This window comes from Panthera uncia (assembly GCF_023721935.1).
Source record: "Panthera uncia isolate 11264 chromosome B2 unlocalized genomic scaffold, Puncia_PCG_1.0 HiC_scaffold_24, whole genome shotgun sequence".
NCBI classification, from domain to species: domain Eukaryota; kingdom Metazoa; phylum Chordata; class Mammalia; order Carnivora; family Felidae; genus Panthera; species Panthera uncia.
The window spans coordinates 35,673,878-35,696,464 of NW_026057580.1; the positions used below are offsets into that span (position 1 = coordinate 35,673,878).

Consider the following 22,587-nt stretch of genomic DNA (forward strand, 5'->3'; position numbering starts at 1 on the left):
AGGTACTGGCTGGTACCTGAAGGGCAGGTCAGGGCCGTTCCACACACACACACCCCTTGCGGAAAGGATAGCAGGACCTGGCCCGGCATCTTAGCGGCGGGAGTCAGCAGAGACCTGCATCTCCAGTTTCTCTTCAGGGCACGAGGCCGACTTACCTTCCGGACAGCTCCAAAGCCCCTGAGAGAACTCAACCAAACTCGCGCCTCCGAGAGGGGCTTTCGAGCCAGGGGAGGGGGCGGACGCAGTCTGGGCGTGGGGAATCTAGTGAGAGAGGAAAGGGGGGAGCCTGGGACTGGGTGTGCGCTGGGAGCGCGCGTGGGAGCGTCCCGCACTCCGCGGGTCCGGCCCTGGGGCACTTGGGAAGGAAGGGGCTCTAGCTGCGGTAATAAGAGGAAGCAAGGGAAACCCTCTCAAAGTGACGTCCCAAACAGGTCCTGATTTCGAATTCGAAGCTAAAGACTGCTAGAAATTGGGCCTCCTTCGCACACCCCTCTCCGCCCCCACCCCAAAGCCCCGGCGGTTTGCTGGCTGCTTGCTTCCCCGCCCCTAGCTCGGAGGTCGCGGGCCGGCGGGCGCTCCGTCGGCCGCGGCTTCCTCCTCGAAACCCGCCCGCGCGCATGAGGCCACTGCCCCCGCCACAGGCGCTGGCGCCCCCCTCGCGGTGCCCGTGGTGATGCCATGCCCCGCCACCACGCGGGAGGAGAGGAGGGCGGCGCCGCCGGGCTCTGGGTGAAGAGCGGCGCGGCGGCGGCGGCGGCGGCGGCGGCGGGCGGGGGGCGCCTGGGCAGCGGCATGAAGGATGTGGAGTCGGGCCGGGGCAGGGTGCTGCTGAACTCAGCCGCCGCCAGGGGCGACGGCCTGCTGCTGCTGGGCACCCGCGCGGCCGCGCTCGGCGGCGGCGGCGGCGGCAGCGGCGGCGGCCTGAGGGAGAGCCGCCGGGGCAAGCAGGGGGCCCGGATGAGCCTACTGGGGAAGCCGCTCTCGTACACCAGTAGCCAGAGCTGCCGGCGCAACGTGAAGTACCGGCGGGTGCAGAACTATCTGTACAACGTGCTGGAGAGACCCCGCGGCTGGGCGTTCATCTACCACGCGTTCGTGTGAGTACCCGCGGCCCCCGCGCGCCCCCCGCCACGCCCGCTCCGGGGGGTCTATGTGCCTGGCCCCGTGGGACGCACTCCGCGCCCACGCCCTGGCCAGGCGCGCGCGCGTGCACACACACTCTCTCACACACTCGCGCGCGCACACGTGGTGGCTTTTATTTCTTTGCACGTGTTTATGGTCTTCCTCCTAGAGCCTTCTACCTCCCTCAGCCCCACCTCCTCCACCTCTACGGACTCAGCCGTCTCCCCTAACACACCCAATGAGCTGCCCCGCAGTTTTAGGCACCGAAGGCGAGAGCCGGGCAGACCTGGGACTTAGGCTGCGCGGATAATTGGGAGCGATTAGGTCCCGAGATACAAAAATTTCAACCGCGAGGGGCGCCCGGGAGCTGGGAAAGGCGAAGGGAGGATGTGCGCCGGTGTGAGGGCTCGTGAGAGTGTACTGGAGAGGTTAGGTGATGCCAGGGTAGGACCGGGTAGTGAGAGGAGAAACGGACGGCTGGGTCCTTAGTCCTGGGGGCGGAGCTGGGGAAGCTGCCACTTGGTGGGGAGGGCAGCTAGGTTTTAGGTGCGCCCGGAAACACGCCTCGCCACCATCTCCACCACTAACGGAAAATCTGTCAGTGCGTGTAGTCCTTTCTGCCACCGAGATGGCTAAGGTCTAGAAAAGGCGAGCTGGGCGGGGCGAGGTGATGCTCTCGTGCAGTGGTAGAGGCCAGTGGTGAGCCTGGGGCTCCGGACCAAAGTGCGATAGCAGAGGCGCAAATGAGCCACCTGGGACAGGGATCAGGCAGTGGGTTAAGTAGGCATTTGTGCCTCGGAGTCAAAGTGCGTGTGTGAGTGTGTGTGTGTGTGTGTGTGTACGCCTTCACCATCTAGCAGAGAATGAATGCTTAATGAGAAAATGATTGGAAGCAAATGTTTATTTTTCCCTTAGGCATTTAAAACCTTTCAATGGCTTTAAAGTTTACTACTGTTTTTCCCACAAGGTCCATTCATTCAGTCTCCTGTTAGAGTTAGCTTTATCTGAACGTTTTAAGGTAGTTTTATGCCGTTACACCCTATCTATTTCTCTTTTTTTCTCATTTGTCATCTCTTTTTAGTTTTTTCCCCCGTTTCTTATGTTAAAATGAAATATAAAGACATCAGCCTAAGGAGACCTGTAGAGAAGGTTTCAGGCACTCACTGATCCGTACCTTATTTCCTAGTAAAATAGGCTTTGAACACATAATCTAGGTTTCTTTTAGAAATGAGGCATGTCATCCAAACATAGTTCTCACCTGGGATGGAGGATTGGCATCAACAGCAAAAGCATTTTTTGAAATAACACGGAAGAAGGGGCTGGTTTTGTAAATAGGTGAACCTGGAATTTGACCATGTAGGAGTCAGGAAATTGGTGGAGTCTACAATCCGTGGGGCTCTGGTGTCTGGAAAATTTTACAGTCTCAGATTGATGTGAATATGTAGCATTAGGTAGAATATTCCAGCCAACTTTCCATGTTACAATGCACACAAGGAGAACACTGTGTAGCATCATTACCACATCAAAAGGTGTAACTTTTACTGTAAGATTCACATTGGTTTAGATGTGGTCAGTGTACTAAATGATAGACATAGAGAAATACTATGATACTTTTCATGTTTGTCCTTTCTGAGTTGATATATAATTAATCATGTTACCTAGCAAGCCAGATAAATTCTTTTAACCTGTCAGGGTCTATTAAAACATTTAGCAATAATGATCCGTGTTCAATTTGGCAGCAAAGTATATACTGTATGGAAAATGATTTTTTTTTACAAGCGTATGCTCAGAATATTTGTAGATTTAAATTTACAATATGATGCCATTGGTAAGTTTTAACTTTTGGTAAATTATGCACTGTATATTTGGATAGAGAGGCAACTTTGGCTGATGCTCATGTTTTACATATCCTAAGTTTTGCCCTTGAACATGAATGAGGATTTACTGTAACGCAACATTGTCTTTTCAATATATTGGTGTTTAACAGATTTTTATGGCCTTACAGAATTTAGAATCTTTAACAAATAATTTTTCAAGAGGCTCAAGTTTGGATAATTCTCTACTCACCACACTTCATATCAACCTATCAATCAATGCCTTTAGTGGTAGATATGAAATAAATTATGTGTTTGCCAATACCATGTGCTAATAGGAAGTCTTGCTTTATACATTTCTAGACTCTGAAACTGTAATGCTTGAGCAATTAGGTAGGGGTGCTAGATCCACATTAGCAGGGAGAGGGAATGGATAGCATCATCTTCTGGGAGGATTCTACACAACTATAGCCCACCCTGAGGGACAAGCCATCTTTGGCAATTGCTTCTTACTGTTTATTTAGAGAGCTGACTTTACACATTAAATGAGTAAAAGTTACTTTGAGCTGTGAGTCTAACAAGACCATTAATAATAAAGGAAATTATATGAAAATAATTTCTAAAGCAGTGTAACTAATTCCCTGCCAGCCTGGGAATCCCCAAATCTTATTTTAATAACAGTGTTTGTAGCACATTAAGGTTCTTGCCAAGAGCAAGTGCACTGTGATTAATGAGGTACTTCAGGGATGGATTTACGTGGTCGACCAGTGTTTTCACTGCCAAAAAGCAAGAAAAGTATGTTTAAAGTTATATTTCAGGTAAAGACAAGTTTCTATTAAATATGTAAAAATCATTATTATAATGGCATTTTAATGGTATAAAATGTGTTTTCAAGTGTGTATATCTACTGATGAGATGTCTGGCAAGAGCAAGAGATGACCTACTTCAAATACTTTCTTCCAATCTTTATGAATTAGTGGGGATTAGGAGAGTCTGTTCCCTTACTATTCTTAAGGATTTACCAGACAGCTATGACTCCTCATTTCCTGTCTTCAGCTGTTCTTTGGCTTAATAGATGAACTATTCAAATATGAGGTGATATATTTATTTAAATGTTGTTTGTCCATTTTTTAAAATTTTATTTATTTACTTTGAGGTGGGGGGAGGGGCACAGAGAGAGAAGAGACAGAGGATCCAAGCAGGCTCTGCGCACACCCAATGCTGGACTCATACTTACAAACCACGAGATCATGACCTGAGCAGAAATCAAGAGTCGGACACTTAACCACCTGAGCCACCTGGGCACCTCTGTCCATTTTTAATTCATCCTCTTTTTGGGAAAAGTTTAGAAGAATAATGGTGGTAGTAGAACACATGATAGGGCTTCATATATAAATTTGCATTGGTGCAGCAAATGTGGTTCTAAAAAACAGCATGTTAAACAGGGTGCCAGATACACATAACCCTTACTTTGTCCAGAGTATCTTTGCCTGAGGTAATGCCATGGATCAGAATTTATAGATATTTTAAATTAGAAGAAACAGCCCACTCACCCAAGCTAAGAAATTGCAATTCATCCTTGACACCTTTGTTTTTATGAAACTTGGTCCTGCTGGCCATCCAAAAGATCATTAAATTCTGTGTATTCACCTTGTAAATATATTTCCTATCTATTCCCTTCTCTCCTTTGCTATTGCTACTATCCCTCTCTGTTTCTCAGTATCTCTCCATTGGATTATTTGTAATATTCTCCTGCTTAATTATCCAGCTTCTGTTCTCAGCCTTCCAGCTTTCCACTCTGGCACCATAGTGTTTTTCCTAAAATGTAAATCTTATCATATCATCCCCTTACCTATAACCTTTGGGGTGAGGGTCATAAATGTATATTAAATGGATTGAGGATGGTTAAGAGTTGGGAAAGTAGAGACAATAGTGTAGTTAACCAAATTCCTTGGAACAGTACACAAGACACTCTATGACATGGCCTCTGTCCATCTTTCTTTCTTCACCTCCTAATGTTCACTCTGAGCTCCAGCCTTATTCCGTGTGTCTCGTTGCTGTGCTTTTGCTCATGCTGCTTCTTTTAATTCTTGCCACTCCATGCGTTCTGGCTGTCTAACCCCTGCTCTTTCTTCGAAACACAGTTTAAGGATTGCTTCCTCTTAGACACATCTCCCCACTCCCAGGATAACTTAGGTGCCCCTTGTCTTAGGTTCTGTGGCACTTCAGGATGTCATTATGATGGTGCTTGCCCCACTGTTTTCTCTGTGAGCTACTTGGTCTGGCTCTCTCACAGGAGGGCAAACCTCCCACACAGAGATAAGGAAAACTACTTATCTCTGAATTCCAAGCACCTAGCAAGATGCCTTGTACCTAGTAGGTTCTCAGTAAATGCTTGCTTAATGATTAAGTAAATAATTTCTCTAGAAGCCTTTCACTGAGGAGTTTCCGAGTGAACTAAAGCTGATGGAACTACTAAATCTTTTTGATTTTCTTAGAAGATATTGATGACTGATTTTGAGGAGAAAGGTATGGAGCTGGAAGTGGGAGACCATTGCTTTGCTTCCAACTTTCCAACGAATTAGCTTTGTGACATGGAATAAACCATTTCACCATTTTGGGTATGCAAATCTGTATCTGTGAAATGGGCATGTCACTGTCCAGTGTCTGTGATGGAGCCAAGATGGTGGAGGATGCTGCAGATAGTCTAACATTCTATCACAAAGGGAAGGTATATTTGTAATAAGAAGGGATCTTATCTTTTATCATTTCCCTTCCTCATTTTTAGCTGCAGGACTGCTTCCTAAATGGTCAGTTTAAGTTTTCTCCTAACTCCTGGTGAGGTTGTGTGCCACATAGTAACCAAAGTGACCTTTCTAAAGAGTTAAACAGAATACATCACTCCTAGGCTTGGAGAAGGAATCAGTTTGTTGTCTGTCTCTACCCAACTCTTTAAAGGCAGGGACTCTTTCCATCTTGTCCTCTGCTGTATCACCAGCATCCAGCACAATGTCTGCCACATAGAAGATGCTTCTACTTACAGACTGATTCGCCTCCTGATACCCCCAGTCTCCAAAGTATACTACTGACTTCCTGGTGGAAAACAAGAGTTTACACTACTGGTCGCTACCTGTGTCAGGACTCAATTAGACCCAATGAATGACTTTATTATTTACATATATATTCTATTCTGGATTAAAGCTATGTCCATATAAATTGATATTTGCCTTTTATTTTTACTCCTACATTCCTTAAACATCACCTATTTCCCTTACATGTAGAGGGGACTTATCCAAGTTATACTGCTGTATACCTTGCTAATAGGGTAACATAAAATGCTACAGATATATCCTTCAAATCGATTTGTTTTCAGAAATTTAAACAATGCTGTAGTATTTGAGGCTCATAGTAATATTGAATTAAAATATTGAAAGTGTTAAAATATTAGTATTGGGACTATTATGGCCTAAAGGAAATAAAACCTAAGAAAAAAACATTTCAAAATGGACTGAAGTCTTGATACAAGAAACACTATAAACAAGGAAGATTGCCAGCAGCCTTTTGATAATTGCTTGCAAAGAAGTGGTGCCAGTTTTAATTTTTAATTGCAAATGGCTATTTTGGCAGATGAAAATGCCAGCAGAGCATGTTTTATCCTAACCCAGTGGTGTGAAACGACTTGAAGTCCAATTGTTGAATAGCTGCAGTTCAGTTATGTTTAATGATTTGTAGATGTTTCCATTTTAATTTTCTTTTCTTCAACTATTTACAAGTATGCTATTTGAAGTTTTATTTTGTTGCAACCTGGGAGATAGATTGGCTTCACCATTGTATTTTTTATAATTACTGTAATTCTTTGATGGGTCTCAGAGTTTCAGCTGAGCCTTTTGATCCTTTGTTATCAGTGTGGCTAAATAATGAGTTTCCTAAATGCTACTGACGTCATCTAATCCTAAACTTAAAGGTAGTTTGAACTTCTCCATTATATAAGCATATATATGCACACATATTCCATGTGTATATTCCATACACATACCAATACACATACAATACACACACATACACTGTCAGTGAGCAGAGAACTTGTTCATGAAAATATTTACATGCACTTTATTTTTGCTCCTCTAAAAGTAAGACATCTGAATAAACTGCAGGTTAAAAAGAAAAAGGATCTTAAAGTTACTCTTGGCAATATGGAGATTATATCATAATTTTAAAGATATTTAAGTATATATGGGCACTTGTTACAAACTCAGTCATAGTGTCTGTTGCTTCCATTTACCAGTGAGGTAATTCTAGAATCTCTACTCTTTCTTAGTCAGTGGTAGGATGATCTTTTATAATCATGTTATAATTTCTCTTTTCTTTTTTTAATAGTCAATTTAGTTTAATATTTAATTAACAGCCATTATGTGAATCAGTTAATGTGCTGGTTGCTGGTGATTCAAAAAAGGGAATGATGTGGACCCTGACCTCAAGGAAATTCCATTAGGGAATATAATTACATTTGGATTCAATTATCAGTGTTATTGATTTGATAACTATGAGCAAGTTACTTCCAATAGTACTTACTAAATATGTAAAATAGGCATAATAATATTCCACCAAGGTATTACAGCATCATATAAATTATATGTGTATAATCACACTTAGAATGGTGGCTGTTAATAAAATTATAGAGAAAAATAGAAATAATGCAGTGGTGGGCTATATTGCTATTTTAAAGGTCTAGGATTTTATCCTGTAGGTGATAGGCAGTCTTTCAGTTAGGTAGGGTTTGAGCAGGTAATGATATTGAATTTCTATTTTAGATTGATCACTCTGTCAGCTCTATTAATGCTGGCTTGAAAGAGGAGATAGGAAAGCTTTTGAAACTGATGTTTCAACTTAGGCAAGAGATAATTTGGACTTGGACTGGGGCAGTGGTAGTAAAGATGGGGAAAAAATATGATGGAGTAGAAATGTATTAAAAATATGGTGATTAAGTTGAAATATGATGATGGAGTTGAAATATAGTTAATGAAGTGAATTTGGAAAATGAAGAAGAGAGATAGATTTGTTATTTCTGGATTCCTGGTTTGGGTGGTTGGCTAGATAGTGGGGCCATTAACTGAGATCACAAAAACAGACAGTAGGGTGAGTGGAATGTTGGGGGTGATAAAATGAATTTAACAGTGGACATGTTGAGCTTTTAGTGCCTGGGACTTCCAGCTATATATTTCCAGCAGCTGTGAATAAAAATTTAAAATACATAAAAGCACAAATAAGAGTTAAAACTACAAGAAGTGCATGTAAAGAGAGAGGGCAAAAATAACTTAAGGATGGAAACCTGGGGAATACCAACATGTAAATGGTAAACAGAGGAAATAGGGGACATTAAAAGGAATAGACAGCAAGATAGATTAAACAAATGAACAATAAAACTATAAATAATCTATAAAACAATAGATTAAAAAAATGGTTAGATGGTCAGGGAAATCAAGGATGTTCCAAAAAGTGTGAAATGTAGACAGTGATTTAGAAAGATAAGGACTATGGAGTTACCATTAGATCTGGCAATTTCGAAGTCTTCAGTGATTTTGTAAGCTCACCAATTGTTCACCTTCAGTGAAGTGGTTAGGGCAGAAGTCAGAAAGCTCTTAATTGGGAAATGAGTCAGAAATGAAGAGACGAAACAGCAAATGTAAGCTATGTATTCAGTTAACCAGTTAGCAAGAATATGTTTCGAGAGAGATTGGAACACTAGCTAGAAGGAAATACAAGACTAAGGGGGAAAGCAAGAGAGAATAAGTTACCATCATCAGTAGTCATTTTAATTATTGACCATGTACTGGACATTGTCCTAAATTCTTTGTGCACATCAACTCTTTTAATCCACAGAATAGCCCTAAAAAATACTATTAATATCATCTCCCTTTAATAGATCAGAATACTGAGGTAGGGAGAGGCTCAGTACTCTGTCTGAGGTCAGCCACTGAATTAATGGCAGAATAGGGCTTTGTACTAAGGCAGATTGGTTGAGAGCCCATGTTCTTAGCCATTATATCTTGATTGTGATGGTACCTGTGGGCCTAGGGATCCTCCTATCAGATAGCTCTTTACAAAAACTGCTTTTGGGTCTCTTATAGATAGCTCTTAGCAATGTAGTATATGCATAATAAATACTTGGTGAAAAAATGAACAATAGTTAAAATTCCTTATGAACTGGTACCAGAGAATTATATATAAATTAGTAGTATTAGGAATGTTTGTTCCTTTGTCTTCAAATTCTAACCAGCTCAAGTTGTAATTTTTCCATAAAGGTTTTCCTGATACCTTTGGCTTATTTCCTTACCTCTATTTACCCATTGCTTTTATTATTTAGACTATTTACTTTAGCCCTTAATTACATTTTTGCATTGACTTCAAATTGTATCATTTATCTAATTCTTCACAAATAATTTCTAAGGAAACCAAAGAACCTCTTTAGTATCTCCCAGATTTTCATTCTTTATTTTTAATCAAAATTCACCCTACCTATTGCTACCAATAAGATTGTTTGAATCTTATAATCTTTTGTTTTCCCAAACACAAATTTTAAGTTCTCCTAATTTAAATTGTAGAGCAATTTGTATTGAAGACCCAAATTGCTGTTATTGCTTCTTAGTACCATTCCCTATGAACATTAAATTTCTAATTTATACTTTCACTGCAGAATACCTAAGATTCATTTAAAAAGAACAGAAATTGCTTAAGTTTCATAATGGCTGAGCATAGAACCATTTTCTCCAAACTGAATTTACAGGATTTTATTTCTTTAATAAAATAAGCTTGTTTTCTTCATGCTAACATAAATACATTTCATTTCTCCTCCATGCTTGTCTCTGTCTCCTCTTATATATACATTTTTTTTTTCTGGGAGTTTCTTCTTTTCTCTCTCCCATTTGTTCCATTTTCCACCCTCCTGCCCCCAATTAATCTACTTTTAATTTTTTGTTTGTTTTGTCCTCCCTCTCCATGCACCCATCTTTTTAGAATGGTGTTTCTGCACGTTTCTTTATATCATGTTGTATAATTTAATTCTCTTCCTGTTAAAGCTGTCTACTCTTAATCAGGAGATGCATTGACTCTGTAATTGCTTACAAGCTCCAAGAGTGCACTGCTCCAAGATATAAGTAAACTGGGCCACCTAATTTACACATTGTATTGCAGTAATTAACAGAAGCCTCCAGAAAGATGTGAGGGCTAGAGACCTCTACTTTTCTTAGAGTTTTAGTTAAGGTCAAATTTCTTAGAAAATAAGGGAGTGAAGTCTTAAAATTGCTCTGAGGTTTTCTAATATCTATTTATTATTTATGAAATCTGGAAATATTCAGATAGATATGCAATAAATAGTTTATAAAAAGCATATTTTTATATTGGAAACTGACTGCTATATATGGATGAGAAATAAATTGGAAATAATTTTTATTCCAGATGGAATTATAGAGAAAAGTACATTAAAGAAGTCTAAATATGTTTGTGATGTAAAGAATAGTAGTTAACTTGAAAATATTCAACACATAGACTGCTATAGTCATGAGGGGTTTCCTTATTCATTGAGCCAAGAAGTAGATCAATAATTTGGCAGCAGAGAGCTGTACTTTTCCTCTTTAATTGAGATATTAAAGCATGGATTCAAAATGCAAGTGTCACAGGAGTACATATGAGATAGCAAACCACCTGTATTTTTTCCTACTTGGAAAATTTTCCAAAGCATAGACCATGTGAAAGCTATTTCCATAACCTTTTATAGAAGGGGAGCCTTCCATTTCTCTAAACCTTTCTCTCATACCTGAATGAATCTAGGACTAGATGGAATTGAGAATTTGGATTCTTCTTCTCACATTTTGAGTTGTTGGATACATTTCTCAGCTTTCTGATTTATTTTTTAATGTGTATTTAAAGAGACATTTTTTAATGTGTATTTATTTTAAGAGAGCATGAGCAGGGCAGGGGCAGAGAGAGAGGGGGAGAGAGAATCTCAGGCTCACTGTGGAGCCTAACACGGGGCTCAATCTTAAGACTGTGAGATCATGACCTGAGTGGAAATCAAGAGTAGGACACTTAACTGACTCAGACACCCAGGCACCCCTCACCTTTCTGATTTGTAAAGTTAGGACATAATTTGGAATATTTGTTCAATAACCTGACCTCTTACTATATGTATGATCCTGAGTAGGAACTACCAGGACTAAATGGAAATAGAACACAACCTGTTCTCTCAAGAAATATTTTACTCCAGAAGGATATTAGTTTACTATTTACTGAGCTAAAAAAACCATTTATCTGAATTGACTTAGGATAAAAGCAAAGGTTGGCCCTTTTCCAGCGGCTTTTAGCTGTTGCTGCTATTGAAAGGGTTTACAAGGTAAACTCCAGAATCACCATATAAAGAACTGCTGATTACCAGTTCTCTTGACCCCTTGGGAAACTTTGGTGTTCAATTGCCTGTACAGGTGGGCGTTCTGCTCAGGGCATTCCCACACAAAGACCAAATACAGGAGTTCCCACTGATCATAGTAATTTCCAAAGAGTGGTAATTAAACTAGTTAAACTAAATGTTCTAGTTAATAAAACATTCTGAGTATGTTTAATTTGCTCCAAAGTATTTTTAAAAATAGAAAAGAAACCAGTGCTGCTTCATAATACTTTGTTTAGGAATGTAATTTTTTTTTCTCCCCAAAATGGCTGAAGAACAATAACGTAAGCCAAAAATTTGTTGTTGTTGTTGTTGTTGTTTACATCAAATGAAATGCCTGTCTTCAGTATATATGCAAGTTTCTAATATTGTTAACTTCTTTATTCTGGTACCTGGAAGGAAAATATTATACCCAGCTTTCCAGAGGGTCTAGAATTCATTCATTCATCCATTCATTCTTGGATTCATTCATTCAATAATTGAATGTCCACTGCAAAATCTGTCCTCATGTCCTTGGAACACTTTGAAAATACTGCTTTGCATCTGATTGACTTTCTCTAGGCATGTGGAAAATGGCTCTCTTCTTCAGCTTTCACTTCAGAATAAAAGTAAGATCAGTAAGTGGAAGAATTTGTGTTCATTGTGATCTCTAAGGTGCTTTTCACTCATCTCCTTAAGACTACAATCTAACCTTCAAATATATTTCTGAGCTAGATAAGCAATCAAGTTAAAGAATTACAAGGTGAGATTAAATTAGTTTTAAATTTTCCATGCCAGATGATAAAATCCTATAGCTCTGTTTTGCTTCATCAAATGGAAAAGGTAGAGAAGCTGAATGGCAATACAAAAGACTTTGAGGGAACCCATTTTTAACCTTCAAGATAGGATCTTGAACCCAAGGAACATTTACTCTTACTCTTGCTGTCCTTGAGAACTAGATATGACAGTCACTTTGTTTAGGAGCAACATTTTACCAAGCTTGCACAAATTGGTATCATGGTTTTTGTTTTCTTTTTCCTTCAGAAGAAAGCCAGATAAGGTCTTTTAGATTCAAGTCCACCAAAAGAGAAACACAATGTGATGTTTCAAAATCACCCCCAAAGGAATGAGCTACCCTAGTTATGTTACCTTACTTCAATCTTAAATTGAGATAGTCCTGCAGACCTTCCAAAGATAAGACAAGAGACACAAAAGGGAAGAAAAAAGTATCCAGTCATCACATTTGTGCCAATCATGTTGACTTCTAGGTAGTCATTCAGGCCACCGGTTTGGTTTGACCATCATGCTTCAGTGGCCTGTTATTGTCTTCTCTAAGAAGAAGGGAATAGTAGTCATCCCACTGAAAGTATAACTTATCTTTAGCAGGAAAGATTCTCTTACATGGTTCTAGAGTGTTCACTTCCAATGTTGGACTTGATGAGTTACTTCACAAATTACTGTTCCCAAACTAGTTGGGTCATGTTTCCAAGAGCTATTTTCCAGAGGTCATGGGTATGGGGTTTCATTCCAGGCTTTGGGGCAAGAAGTAGATAATAAAAATAAGTTTATAGATGGTCCTAAGTGAGGTAGCCTAGTCAACCTTAAACAAGAATAATCAAGACGTTATCATCACATTGTGCTGGAGAAAACATAATATTCCTCTAATTCAGAGGTAGTTATCATAACTCACAAGTGCTATCAGTGAGAGATTACCTATTTTTCCTCCAAATAAGGTTAAAGGCAATTACCTGAAATTTTTTTTCTCTTTTGTTGGTTGTTGGTCCAAAGTCCCTTTTCACATTGCAATCTTAATATAAGTTTGCAAAGCACATGATAATACATTTAAAAGACCTATTCACAGTAACTCTGTTATGTTTTATTTTTGTTCTTGTTTTTATTTTGCCTCAAGAGCCACACATAAAGTGAGTGGTTACTCCAGAATAATTGTCTGGGAGTGGTATGGCCACATTGCATGACAAGGACTTGGCCTGGAGTGTTTGCTCTGAGAGTGTGAAGGGGCAGAGAATAGAATTCAAAGGGAGAACTGGAGGTCTTAGTCCTTGATCAATTTTTGGTAGGAAAAAGAGATAAAAGAATTAAAGGTTTCGAGGTTTCAAGCAAATGTGACTATGGCCGAGTAGAAGTTGCTTAATTCTGTTTTAGGGAGAGACGGGATGCATGAGTGGACACGTTTGGGCATTGGGAGAGAAAGACTGAGGGTCTTTAGTTACCAATGTGGAGGTGATGGATGAAAAAATAATAAAGGTGTTGGGAGAAAAATGTAGCAAGAGAGGTTTAGCAAATAGTGCCATGTGGGGAGAAAAGAGGGGAAAGAGGGGTTTGTGAAAGGGACGGAGAGGAGGAAGACCAGTGCCATACAGCATCCAAAGGAGAACCAAGACTCAGAGAAGGATTGCAGTGGGGCGAAATATAAAGAAGAGAAATGAAGATGTCAATGTAAAAAGTAGCAATAATATGGAAAGCAGGATAAAGGGAGAGGGGCCAGAACCTACAAGAAAACTCAGTGATCTAGGAGTGAACAGCATTTGCAGCACTATGTGCTAGGAGGACATCTGGTATCACAGGGGGAAAAAATCATGTCCTGGAAAAAGGGCCAAAATAACTCAACAACCCATTACAATGCAAGTATAGCAGTCAGCATTTCAAAAGGCATCCACAGGATGAGGGGTGTCCCTGAAGGTATGGAATGGGGACCTCGGGGAGAGGGTGGTATTCAGAGAGCTTCCTGTGAAAGCAGGGAAATCTGGCTTGAAAGGGGTTTTGCAGTCCCTGAGAGAGATGCTGATAAGTGCCAAGCAGTTATAAAGAGTTTGAGATAAGGCACCAAACAGTGCTTGGAGGGGAAAAGAAGGAGACAGATTAGGCTGCAGAATTGACAATTGAATGGGTAGAGAGAGAGAATGGTAGATTAGAGAGCAACAGTGTAAAACTAAACCTTTCTTTATTTCCCCAAGCAGCTGGAGGTGTGCACAAATATAAAAACCTAGGGAAAGGGCCCCTCTAGAAGAGGAAAGATGAATGTAATTGAAGAGGAACAGATCCTAGAAAAAGAGAGATAGGGATTTATGGTAAATAAACAGTTTAAGGCAGCAGCCAGAGGTGAATAACACGATTTCTTAACAACTGCAAGGCCCTGATGGAGTTTGGCATAACCAGGTGGAAGACTCAGTGTGTGTGATTTGGAGAATCTCTCTGACGGTGGTGTGCAGAGGAGATTTAAAAAGCAGATGGAGCCATAACCCAGAGCTGGCAACTGTGTCTAGGGAATGAGAAATGCTCTAGGAGTCACACACACTAAACGCGGGTGACCTTGGGCAAATCACTAACTTCTCTAAGCACCAACCATCTGAAAAATGTAGACATGATAAATGTGGAAATGTACAAGTTATGAAAGCTCCTTATATAATTGCTGGCGCGCACACACACACACACACACACACTCGCACACACATGCACACACACACACAATGGTAGTTTTTATACTTCCTAACCAAATATAGTCTTTTAGCCTCTTCAGAGGAGGAGATACTGCAATAATAAATACATGTAAAAACGTGTTTAGTGAATAAATGAGTGAATAAATGAATTACCACAATATATTACTTATTTTACAACAGCATTGTATTTAGTGCTAAGATTAGACAGTCAGAAATTTCCCTTTGTCTGTATAAGCTTTTTTAGCTTGAGCTAAAAGATTTTTCTCAGGAATCAGGAAATATTTTATAGTGTCTTTATTTTTGAATACTTGGATAAAGGCACATTCTTAAAGCTTAAATTTGAAAACACTGTCAAAGACTACTGATATGACACATTTAAGTAATAAGATTATAGAGCTGGAAGGACCTTTGGTAACTGCTCTAACACTGTCTTTTTTTTAGATGGGAAAACTGAGACTCTGCAAAAATGTTGAGTAACTTGCACAAGACCAGTCATTTACTGTCAGAGCAGCACTGGTGGCTAAACTTTCCCATTGCCCTTACAGAAATGACTTCAGTTATAGGTCTTGTGATCTGCCCTCACCTTGCTCTACTGAAGATTCTCTATGGTTTTTAACATATGAACAAAAGAAGTGAACAATGACATTCATTAAAAATACTATTGTTTGTTCAACTATTATGTGAAGAGTAATCTTTAAAAATTTTTTTTTTTAATTTTATTTTAGAGAGAGAGAGAGAGAAAGCAGGGGAGAAGGGAAGAAGGAGAAAGAGAGAATCTTAAACAGGTTGCAGGCTCAACAAAGAACCTGACACAGGGCTCCATCCCATGACCCTGGGATCATGACCTGAGATGAAATCAAGGGTCAGACACTCAACTGGCTGAACCACCCAGGCACCCCAAGAATAATCTTTTAAAAAGCATTTTCTCTTTCACTCTGTATATTATCAGAGAAAATATTTCTCTCTTTTACAAATTTCTAAATGCCAGAAAAGGGTATTAATTTTTATGACCTTTCTTCTAAAGAAGTTGAATTCTGAAAAAAGGGTCTCTTTAGGGGTTAAAATATATATTGGCTTGTTCTTTAAAGGCTCCAATAAATGAATAGATCAAGTAAGATACTAATTAATACTTAGTACTTTCAGTTGCAGCACTGTGGTTTCTTTCAGATATCAAAATCTGGGGAGAAATATCTCCAGAATTCCAGCAAGTGGGAGTGGGAAAAGCACATACAAACATTATATGAGGATTCCAAAAGCCTCCCTCGCTCCCTCTTGCTGTCTTTTTTTTCTTTCTTTCTTTCTTTCTTTCTTTCTTTCTTTCTTTCTTTCTTTCTTTCTTTCTCTCATACACTCACACATACACACACACAAGCAATCTCACTAGTCAGATTCATTAGTGAAAGCAAATGTGTTCATCCATAAGTTCAAATGAACTTGAACACCTGTATTTAAATGTGCCATGTTAAAGAGACCTAGCACCCAGATTATATGCCCAAGAGAGCCTGGGCCATGACATACAGGAGCAGCAGGGAAAGATGACCCCAACTTCTGGAAACTCCTTGCCCTACTTCATGAGAAGTGAGGCACCTCTCCAGCTTTGCAGGTACAATATATATTTCCTAATGTGAATGCCTAAAATTAACTTAAACTTGATTTCTGCCCTCCTGGTATTTTTTTTAAGTTTTTTTATTTTGAGAGAGAGAGAGAGAGAGAGAGGAGTAGGGGGGGGACAGTCAAAGAGAGAGAGGGAGAGAGAGAGAGAGAGAGAGGGAGAGAGAGAATCCCAAGCAGTCTCTATGCTGCAGCACAGAGGCAGGGCTTGAACTCACGAACCATGAGATCATGACCTGAGCCAAAGTCTGATACTTAAATGACTCAGCCACCTGGTACCCCATCTTTGACTATATCAAATGTACTTTTTGTGGTTAATGTTATCATTAGAAAATTAATGGTTTCATTAATGAATTATGAGAGTAAAGGAATTTTGGTTACTGTTTAAAATTGTTGGCTTATAGGGGCACCTGGGTGGCTCAGTCGGTTGAGCATCTGACTTCTTCTCAGGTAATGATCTCACAGTCCATGGGTTCGAACCCCACATCGGGCCCTGTGCTGACAGCTCAGAGCCTGGAGCCTGCTTCTGATTCTCTCTGCCCCTCCTCACTCATGCTCTGTCTCTCTCACTTTAAAAAAGGAATAAATGTTAAAAAAAATTAAAATTGTTGGCTTATAAATGGCAATTTTTTGCATGAATCTTGTATATATACATTGAGAGTTTGATGTGCTCTACATGCTCCTCTAGGCATCTTCCCTGTAGATAGGAAAATTTTGAGGCAGAGAAGTGACTTGGAGAAAATGAAAAGCTCTCATTTATTTTTATCAACATCCTTTGTGCTCTAAATTACTCCCGTGGTTTTTAATACCAACAGTATTTTTTCTCAGTCATCATAATCTCGACGTGGTCCTGATTCAGAGGTACTTCATTCACTACTCAAAGCTTCTTCATTCCTTACCCAAACACAGGGATGGGAGTGGGGGGAGGCAGATAAAGGAGAGGCTAGATTTTCTTTGACACATGGCTCTTGCAGTTTTCCTTAAGAATAGGGTTGGTTTGGTGCCACAAGACAAAGAGCAGTTTACAGAGCACTTCACATCTGCTCCCTTTGGTCATGGAGCAGATCTGTACACAAATGCAGAGCACTTACACTGACACTCAAATAAAGGGATCCTATAGTTATGAAACCCTGACCTTACCTATGGAAGAAGGTCTGATTATGTGACATCTGTTTGTTTTTTTTTTAATTTTTTTAATGTTCATTTATTATTGAGAGATGGAGTGCAAGTGGGGGAGGGACAGAGAGAGGAGGAGACGCAGAATCTGAAGCAGGCTCCAGGATCTGAGCTGTTAGTACAGAGCCCTACGCGGGGCTCAAACTCACAAACCGCGAGACCATGACCTGAGCCGAAGTCGGCCGCTTAACCGACTGAGCCACCCAGGCGCCCCTGATTATGTGACATTTGTTAAACATGCTCAGTGTGGTAGCTGCTGCTCAGCCACATCAAATTCGCAGGCCAAATCCACACCCTATGTAATAATACCAATCTGCTAAACATTTTTGATGGCTCTTAAGACAGCTGCAGCTGTTAGGTATTTGTTACAGAAGCCAGAATTCTCTTCATTCAGAGATCTGTGTAGTTTGCAAAGATGTAAGTATAAGAATGTTTCCTGAAGCATTGTTTTGTCATTAAAAGAAAATTCTATCATTATCAAGTAGTTAAATCAACAATGGCAAAATTGTCCAAGGGAAAACTGCATTCTTCTAAAAGAAGGAAGTAAATGTGCATGACATGGTATGTCATGATTTCTAAAATGAATTAGTAGGTAAAAAAAAAATCAAGATATAAAATAGTGGATATAATGTACATAAGTATCCATTTTTGTAAATTAAAAATGTGCACACTAATAGATTCTCATTATTTGTGGTTTATAGTCTATAAAGTCACTGTAAACACTGAGTTAGTGAATACTGAATCATTGCCCCTAGCAGAAATACAGGGTTAGGTTCATTATTATTACTATTTAATATGTAATTGTTTTATTAATATTGAACTCATAGTGAGTAGTACTATAACTCATATCTAAATGAAGCTTACCTTACATGTATTTTCTCTGGAAGGCACACCATAGCTTACTTGTACTTAAGAACTAGACAGTGACAACAACAACAAAACACCCTAAAAACAAAAACAAACCAACCACTAGACAGTGCTTCAGCACTATAATGGGGGCCTTTTTAAACAGTGAAATCACCTTCCTCTCAAAAAAACAACAAAAAAATGAAAAACATGGTATTAAATGCACCTTGAAAAGGACACTTGTTTACAATGGGAGCTGAAACAAGAAGGCAGAGAATTGCTTTCTTCAGTGTCAGTTGGGAATGTGGCTTCAGTAGACATATTTGGGGCCACCTTTTTCATGTCTACATGTGATCATGAGTGCCCAGCGAGCACTGATTTTAGGAGTAGGAAAATTCACAAATATGGAATCTGCAAGTAATGAGGATCAGAATATATGTGTGCACACACATACACACACGCCCCTTTGTGTGTGTGTGCAAATGGACGGTTCCTCAAAGGACTGTAAGAAACTGCTAGATGGAACTGTTAGAGAATAAGACTCCATGGCAGAAGTAAGACAAGGTGCACCTTCCATTGTAACTCTCTCTCTGTCCCATGTGGCTGTTTTGTGTGTGTGTGTGTGTGTGTGTGTGTGTGTACGTGTGTGTGTACATAACATATACTTCTTCTCTGTCCTCTCTTGCCCTCCTCTACCACCACCACCATCTTTATTCTTCAACAAGCTGTATGCATTTTCTGAGGAGCTATAGGGATAAGATTTTATTTTAGCTAAATTTATCATAGTGAATATACACTGAATCAGGCTCTTGGCAAAGTTGGCCAATATAATTTTGTAAAGGAAGCGTGTTTTACAAATGTTAAGTATGACACTCAGAACATGAGTTCTCCGGGTAATTTGTGTTACAGAATATTACCCTATTTCCTAGCACCCTAAGAAAGCCTGGACTTTAGGGCACTTTAAGTCTGCCAAATACCCTTGCTTAAATTCTTAGCACAGGTTGTCAGATTGGAGGCTTAATAAGTAGAAAACTACTTAAATAATATTAATGATGTTAATAATGACAACTATCAAGTTGGTATCTGACATATGTGTGGAAATTTTCTTCAGGTAGAATTCCAGTTTCTCGTCTCCTTTCACCTCCCTTGTAGAACAGAGGGGGTGGCAAATCCCCAGGTTTAGTCCCTTGGCTTTTTGCTGGGCTCAGAGTTCTCGAGTCTCCCTTCCACAGGATGCCCAGAACTCAAGAGCATCCATTTCTGACTTGTCCTCAGCTCATATGCTTGGTTTCTTGGGTTACTTTGAAGTCTTGCCTTATAACTTATAACTTTAGAAAAGAGGGAAAAGTTTTAATTTTTTCTGTTTCCTTCCTTGCATATGCCATGGCATTCTTTTCTTTTAGCACCTATGAAAAGCCTGAATAGAAAGTAATCTCCCTGAAAATCTTTCTTCCTAATTAATCTAGAGATTTTCACCTCTGCTAGGTACTTCCTGTGATGTACTGTAGTCCTGGTTAAAAGCAAATGGAAGCTAAGCTGACAATGGGTTAAAAAAGAAGATATATAAGTCATGCTCATTATTAGTTATATCTGGGATTCACTGGTATTAATGGCTTCCCATGGACTGTCACCTTATGCCCATTATTTGTAATCAAAAGTAACTAAAATTTCTGTGTAATTTGGTTTCTGCCAGCAGTGTTTCGTCCATCATTCTATCTCTTCTCAAACATTGAGAATATTGTCTTTGAAATATGTTTGTATGCGTATACACATATATAATCAAAATGTGTGAAAACACTCCTTCATTTGAAAAAAATAACAGGCTTGTAAAGAATAACTTTAGCAACAAATGGTAAGTTTATTTTAAGAATAAACTTCATAAATGTATGGACCTCTAAAAATAAAAATAGTAAGATTTCTCAAACATTTATTTTCCTTACCAAATATGACAGTTATCTACAAGTGGAACAGATTGTAGTTATTGCCAATCCTATAAAACCACAAGGGTTTTAGGAAAAAGCATATGGATATCTATTGGTCTTCATGGTTTACAGTTGCATCTGTATATGGGAACCTTCAGTGAAACTAAAAGGGACCTTTTTGGATCAGAAGTGGTGTGAGTGAGTGTGTTCCACTGGTCAAGGCTTTCTTGAGTTACTGAGGATGACTTCTGGATCGTAACTGGTTGGCATCAAGTTCTCTGTGATTGGTTTAGTGTCGTTTGTTCCATGACTGTACATTGTAAAGTGTTACTGGTGCCCATGAGCAAGTGCACAGCCTAGGTGCATTGTCCCAATTACAAATCACCATCCAGCCATGACTGTAAACCCTGACATATGAGTCACCATTACTTTGTACACTTTAGTCACATATGAAAGGGTTCTTTTTGCTTACTAGCCCTTGTAAAACTCTCTAATGAGTTAGAATACTCAAATGCGCATAACTGTCCAATTATCTTCCTGTAAACAGAGCCATGTGCAAAATCAAACCATCATTAGAAGGTGCCTTGGTAAACATAAGCACAGAACAATCAGATTTCTGGTCAAGTCTTGTAGCTCTGGAGTCAATTGCTTATTCCTATTTTGATTCTATGTAAGGGATGTCAGTAGATTGTCTCCCATTAACACTTCCTTTTGAAATCTCCATTGCCTAGCCCAGGGGTCAGCACATTATGGCCCACAGGCCACATTCAGCCTGCTACCTGTTTTATAAATAAAGTTTTATTGAAACACTATCATGCACATTCATTTACGTATTGTCCATCACTATTTTCACACTACATCAGCTGGTTTGAGTAGTCCCAGCAGTGACCTTATGGCCCACAAAGCTGAAAATGTTTACTCTCTGGCCTAGGCTGGAAAACTCTGTTTTCTACATTGTGTCATTTCCCTGCTGGCACGTGACTTATGGACACATGGGATGAAAACATAAACATGGTGAGTCAATTGTCAGTAGAGTTAAAATTTAAAGGATGCCATTAGTTGGAGTTCAGGTCATGATCAATAAGGGAGAGTGCAATGTGAAGTTAAGAGGGAGCAGAAACCATGAATGAAGCAGAGGAACCTGGTCAGGAGACCAAGGGGGCCAGAACAGAGCCAGAGAAAACCACAGATGTTCTAAGATGAGAGAGAAGAAAACCATATAGTCTTCAGAGATTAGCTTGTTCTTTGAGCCCCCAGGGTTTCTGACAGCTGTCCAATAGACAGGCATATGTACATAAACCTTATAAAGGAAGGAGCTATTTCATATGAGGGAAGATGCTCTTCTCCTGGGCAATTAAAAGAAAGGGACTAAAAGAAACCATTATGTGTTTGGCCATCATGGGACAAATTTAGTTCTTTATGGGAATTTATAAGTTTCTATGGGAATAACTCCCCTTTTAGACCTCAGTATTGACAATAAACACTAATAGACTAACTTGGGTAGAAAAGTCACTTGATATAGTGGACAAGGGCTGTGTTGATAGAAACTCAAATGTAATGTTGACTGCAGTATGAAGATATCTCACACTTAATAAAATTAACATTTCCTCTTTTATTTCATTTGTTCAGTCATTCGGTAAATATTAAAGACTTACTAAATGCAAAGAACTTGTACAGTACAGTATGATGAATGAGAATATGTACATAACAAGGCCTACTCCTGGGAAACATAAACAATCTTGTAAGAAAGTTGAGCCAGATACACCAATTACCATACAGGGAAACCAGCAGTAATTAAATTAAATAGTAAATATTTGTAACAGACTTATTATGTGCTAAGCATAATGCCAGATACCATGGATACCAATATGGATGAGGCTGAGCCTTTGACCTTGGAAGAACAGTAGTGCTATTCATAAGAAGGGAGAATTCCTTCCTGCCACAGAGACCAGGGAAGGCATCATTGGGTCTTGTGCAGATGGGCACATGAGATATAACTAGAATGTCCATCTAACTAGAATGGTGGAAGGAATATATATTAATATATCCACAAAGAGAATGATGGATAAATAGTTGGCAGTGTGATCATACAATAAAATACCATCCAGGAGTTGAAAGGAATGAACTAGAGCTATATGAATTAATATTGGTAAATCTCAAACTTACTGAGCCAAAAATAAGGTGTGACAACATTCTTACACTATGAGAGCACCTATATA

At 39.6% G+C, this 22,587-nt stretch overlaps 1 protein-coding gene across 1 annotated transcript in view; it reads left to right on the forward strand.

Annotated features, from left to right (window-relative positions):
* Positions 1-283: 283 nt before the first annotated feature.
* The window catches only part of KCNQ5 (potassium voltage-gated channel subfamily Q member 5), a 513,231-nt gene continuing 490,927 nt past the window's right edge, over positions 284-22,587 (forward strand). Inside the window, exon 1 of the mRNA XM_049652865.1 lies at positions 284-1,097. Coding sequence (XP_049508822.1) covers positions 679-1,097 — 419 coding nt within the window. The 5' untranslated portion in view covers positions 284-678. The remainder of the gene's footprint in view (positions 1,098-22,587) is intronic.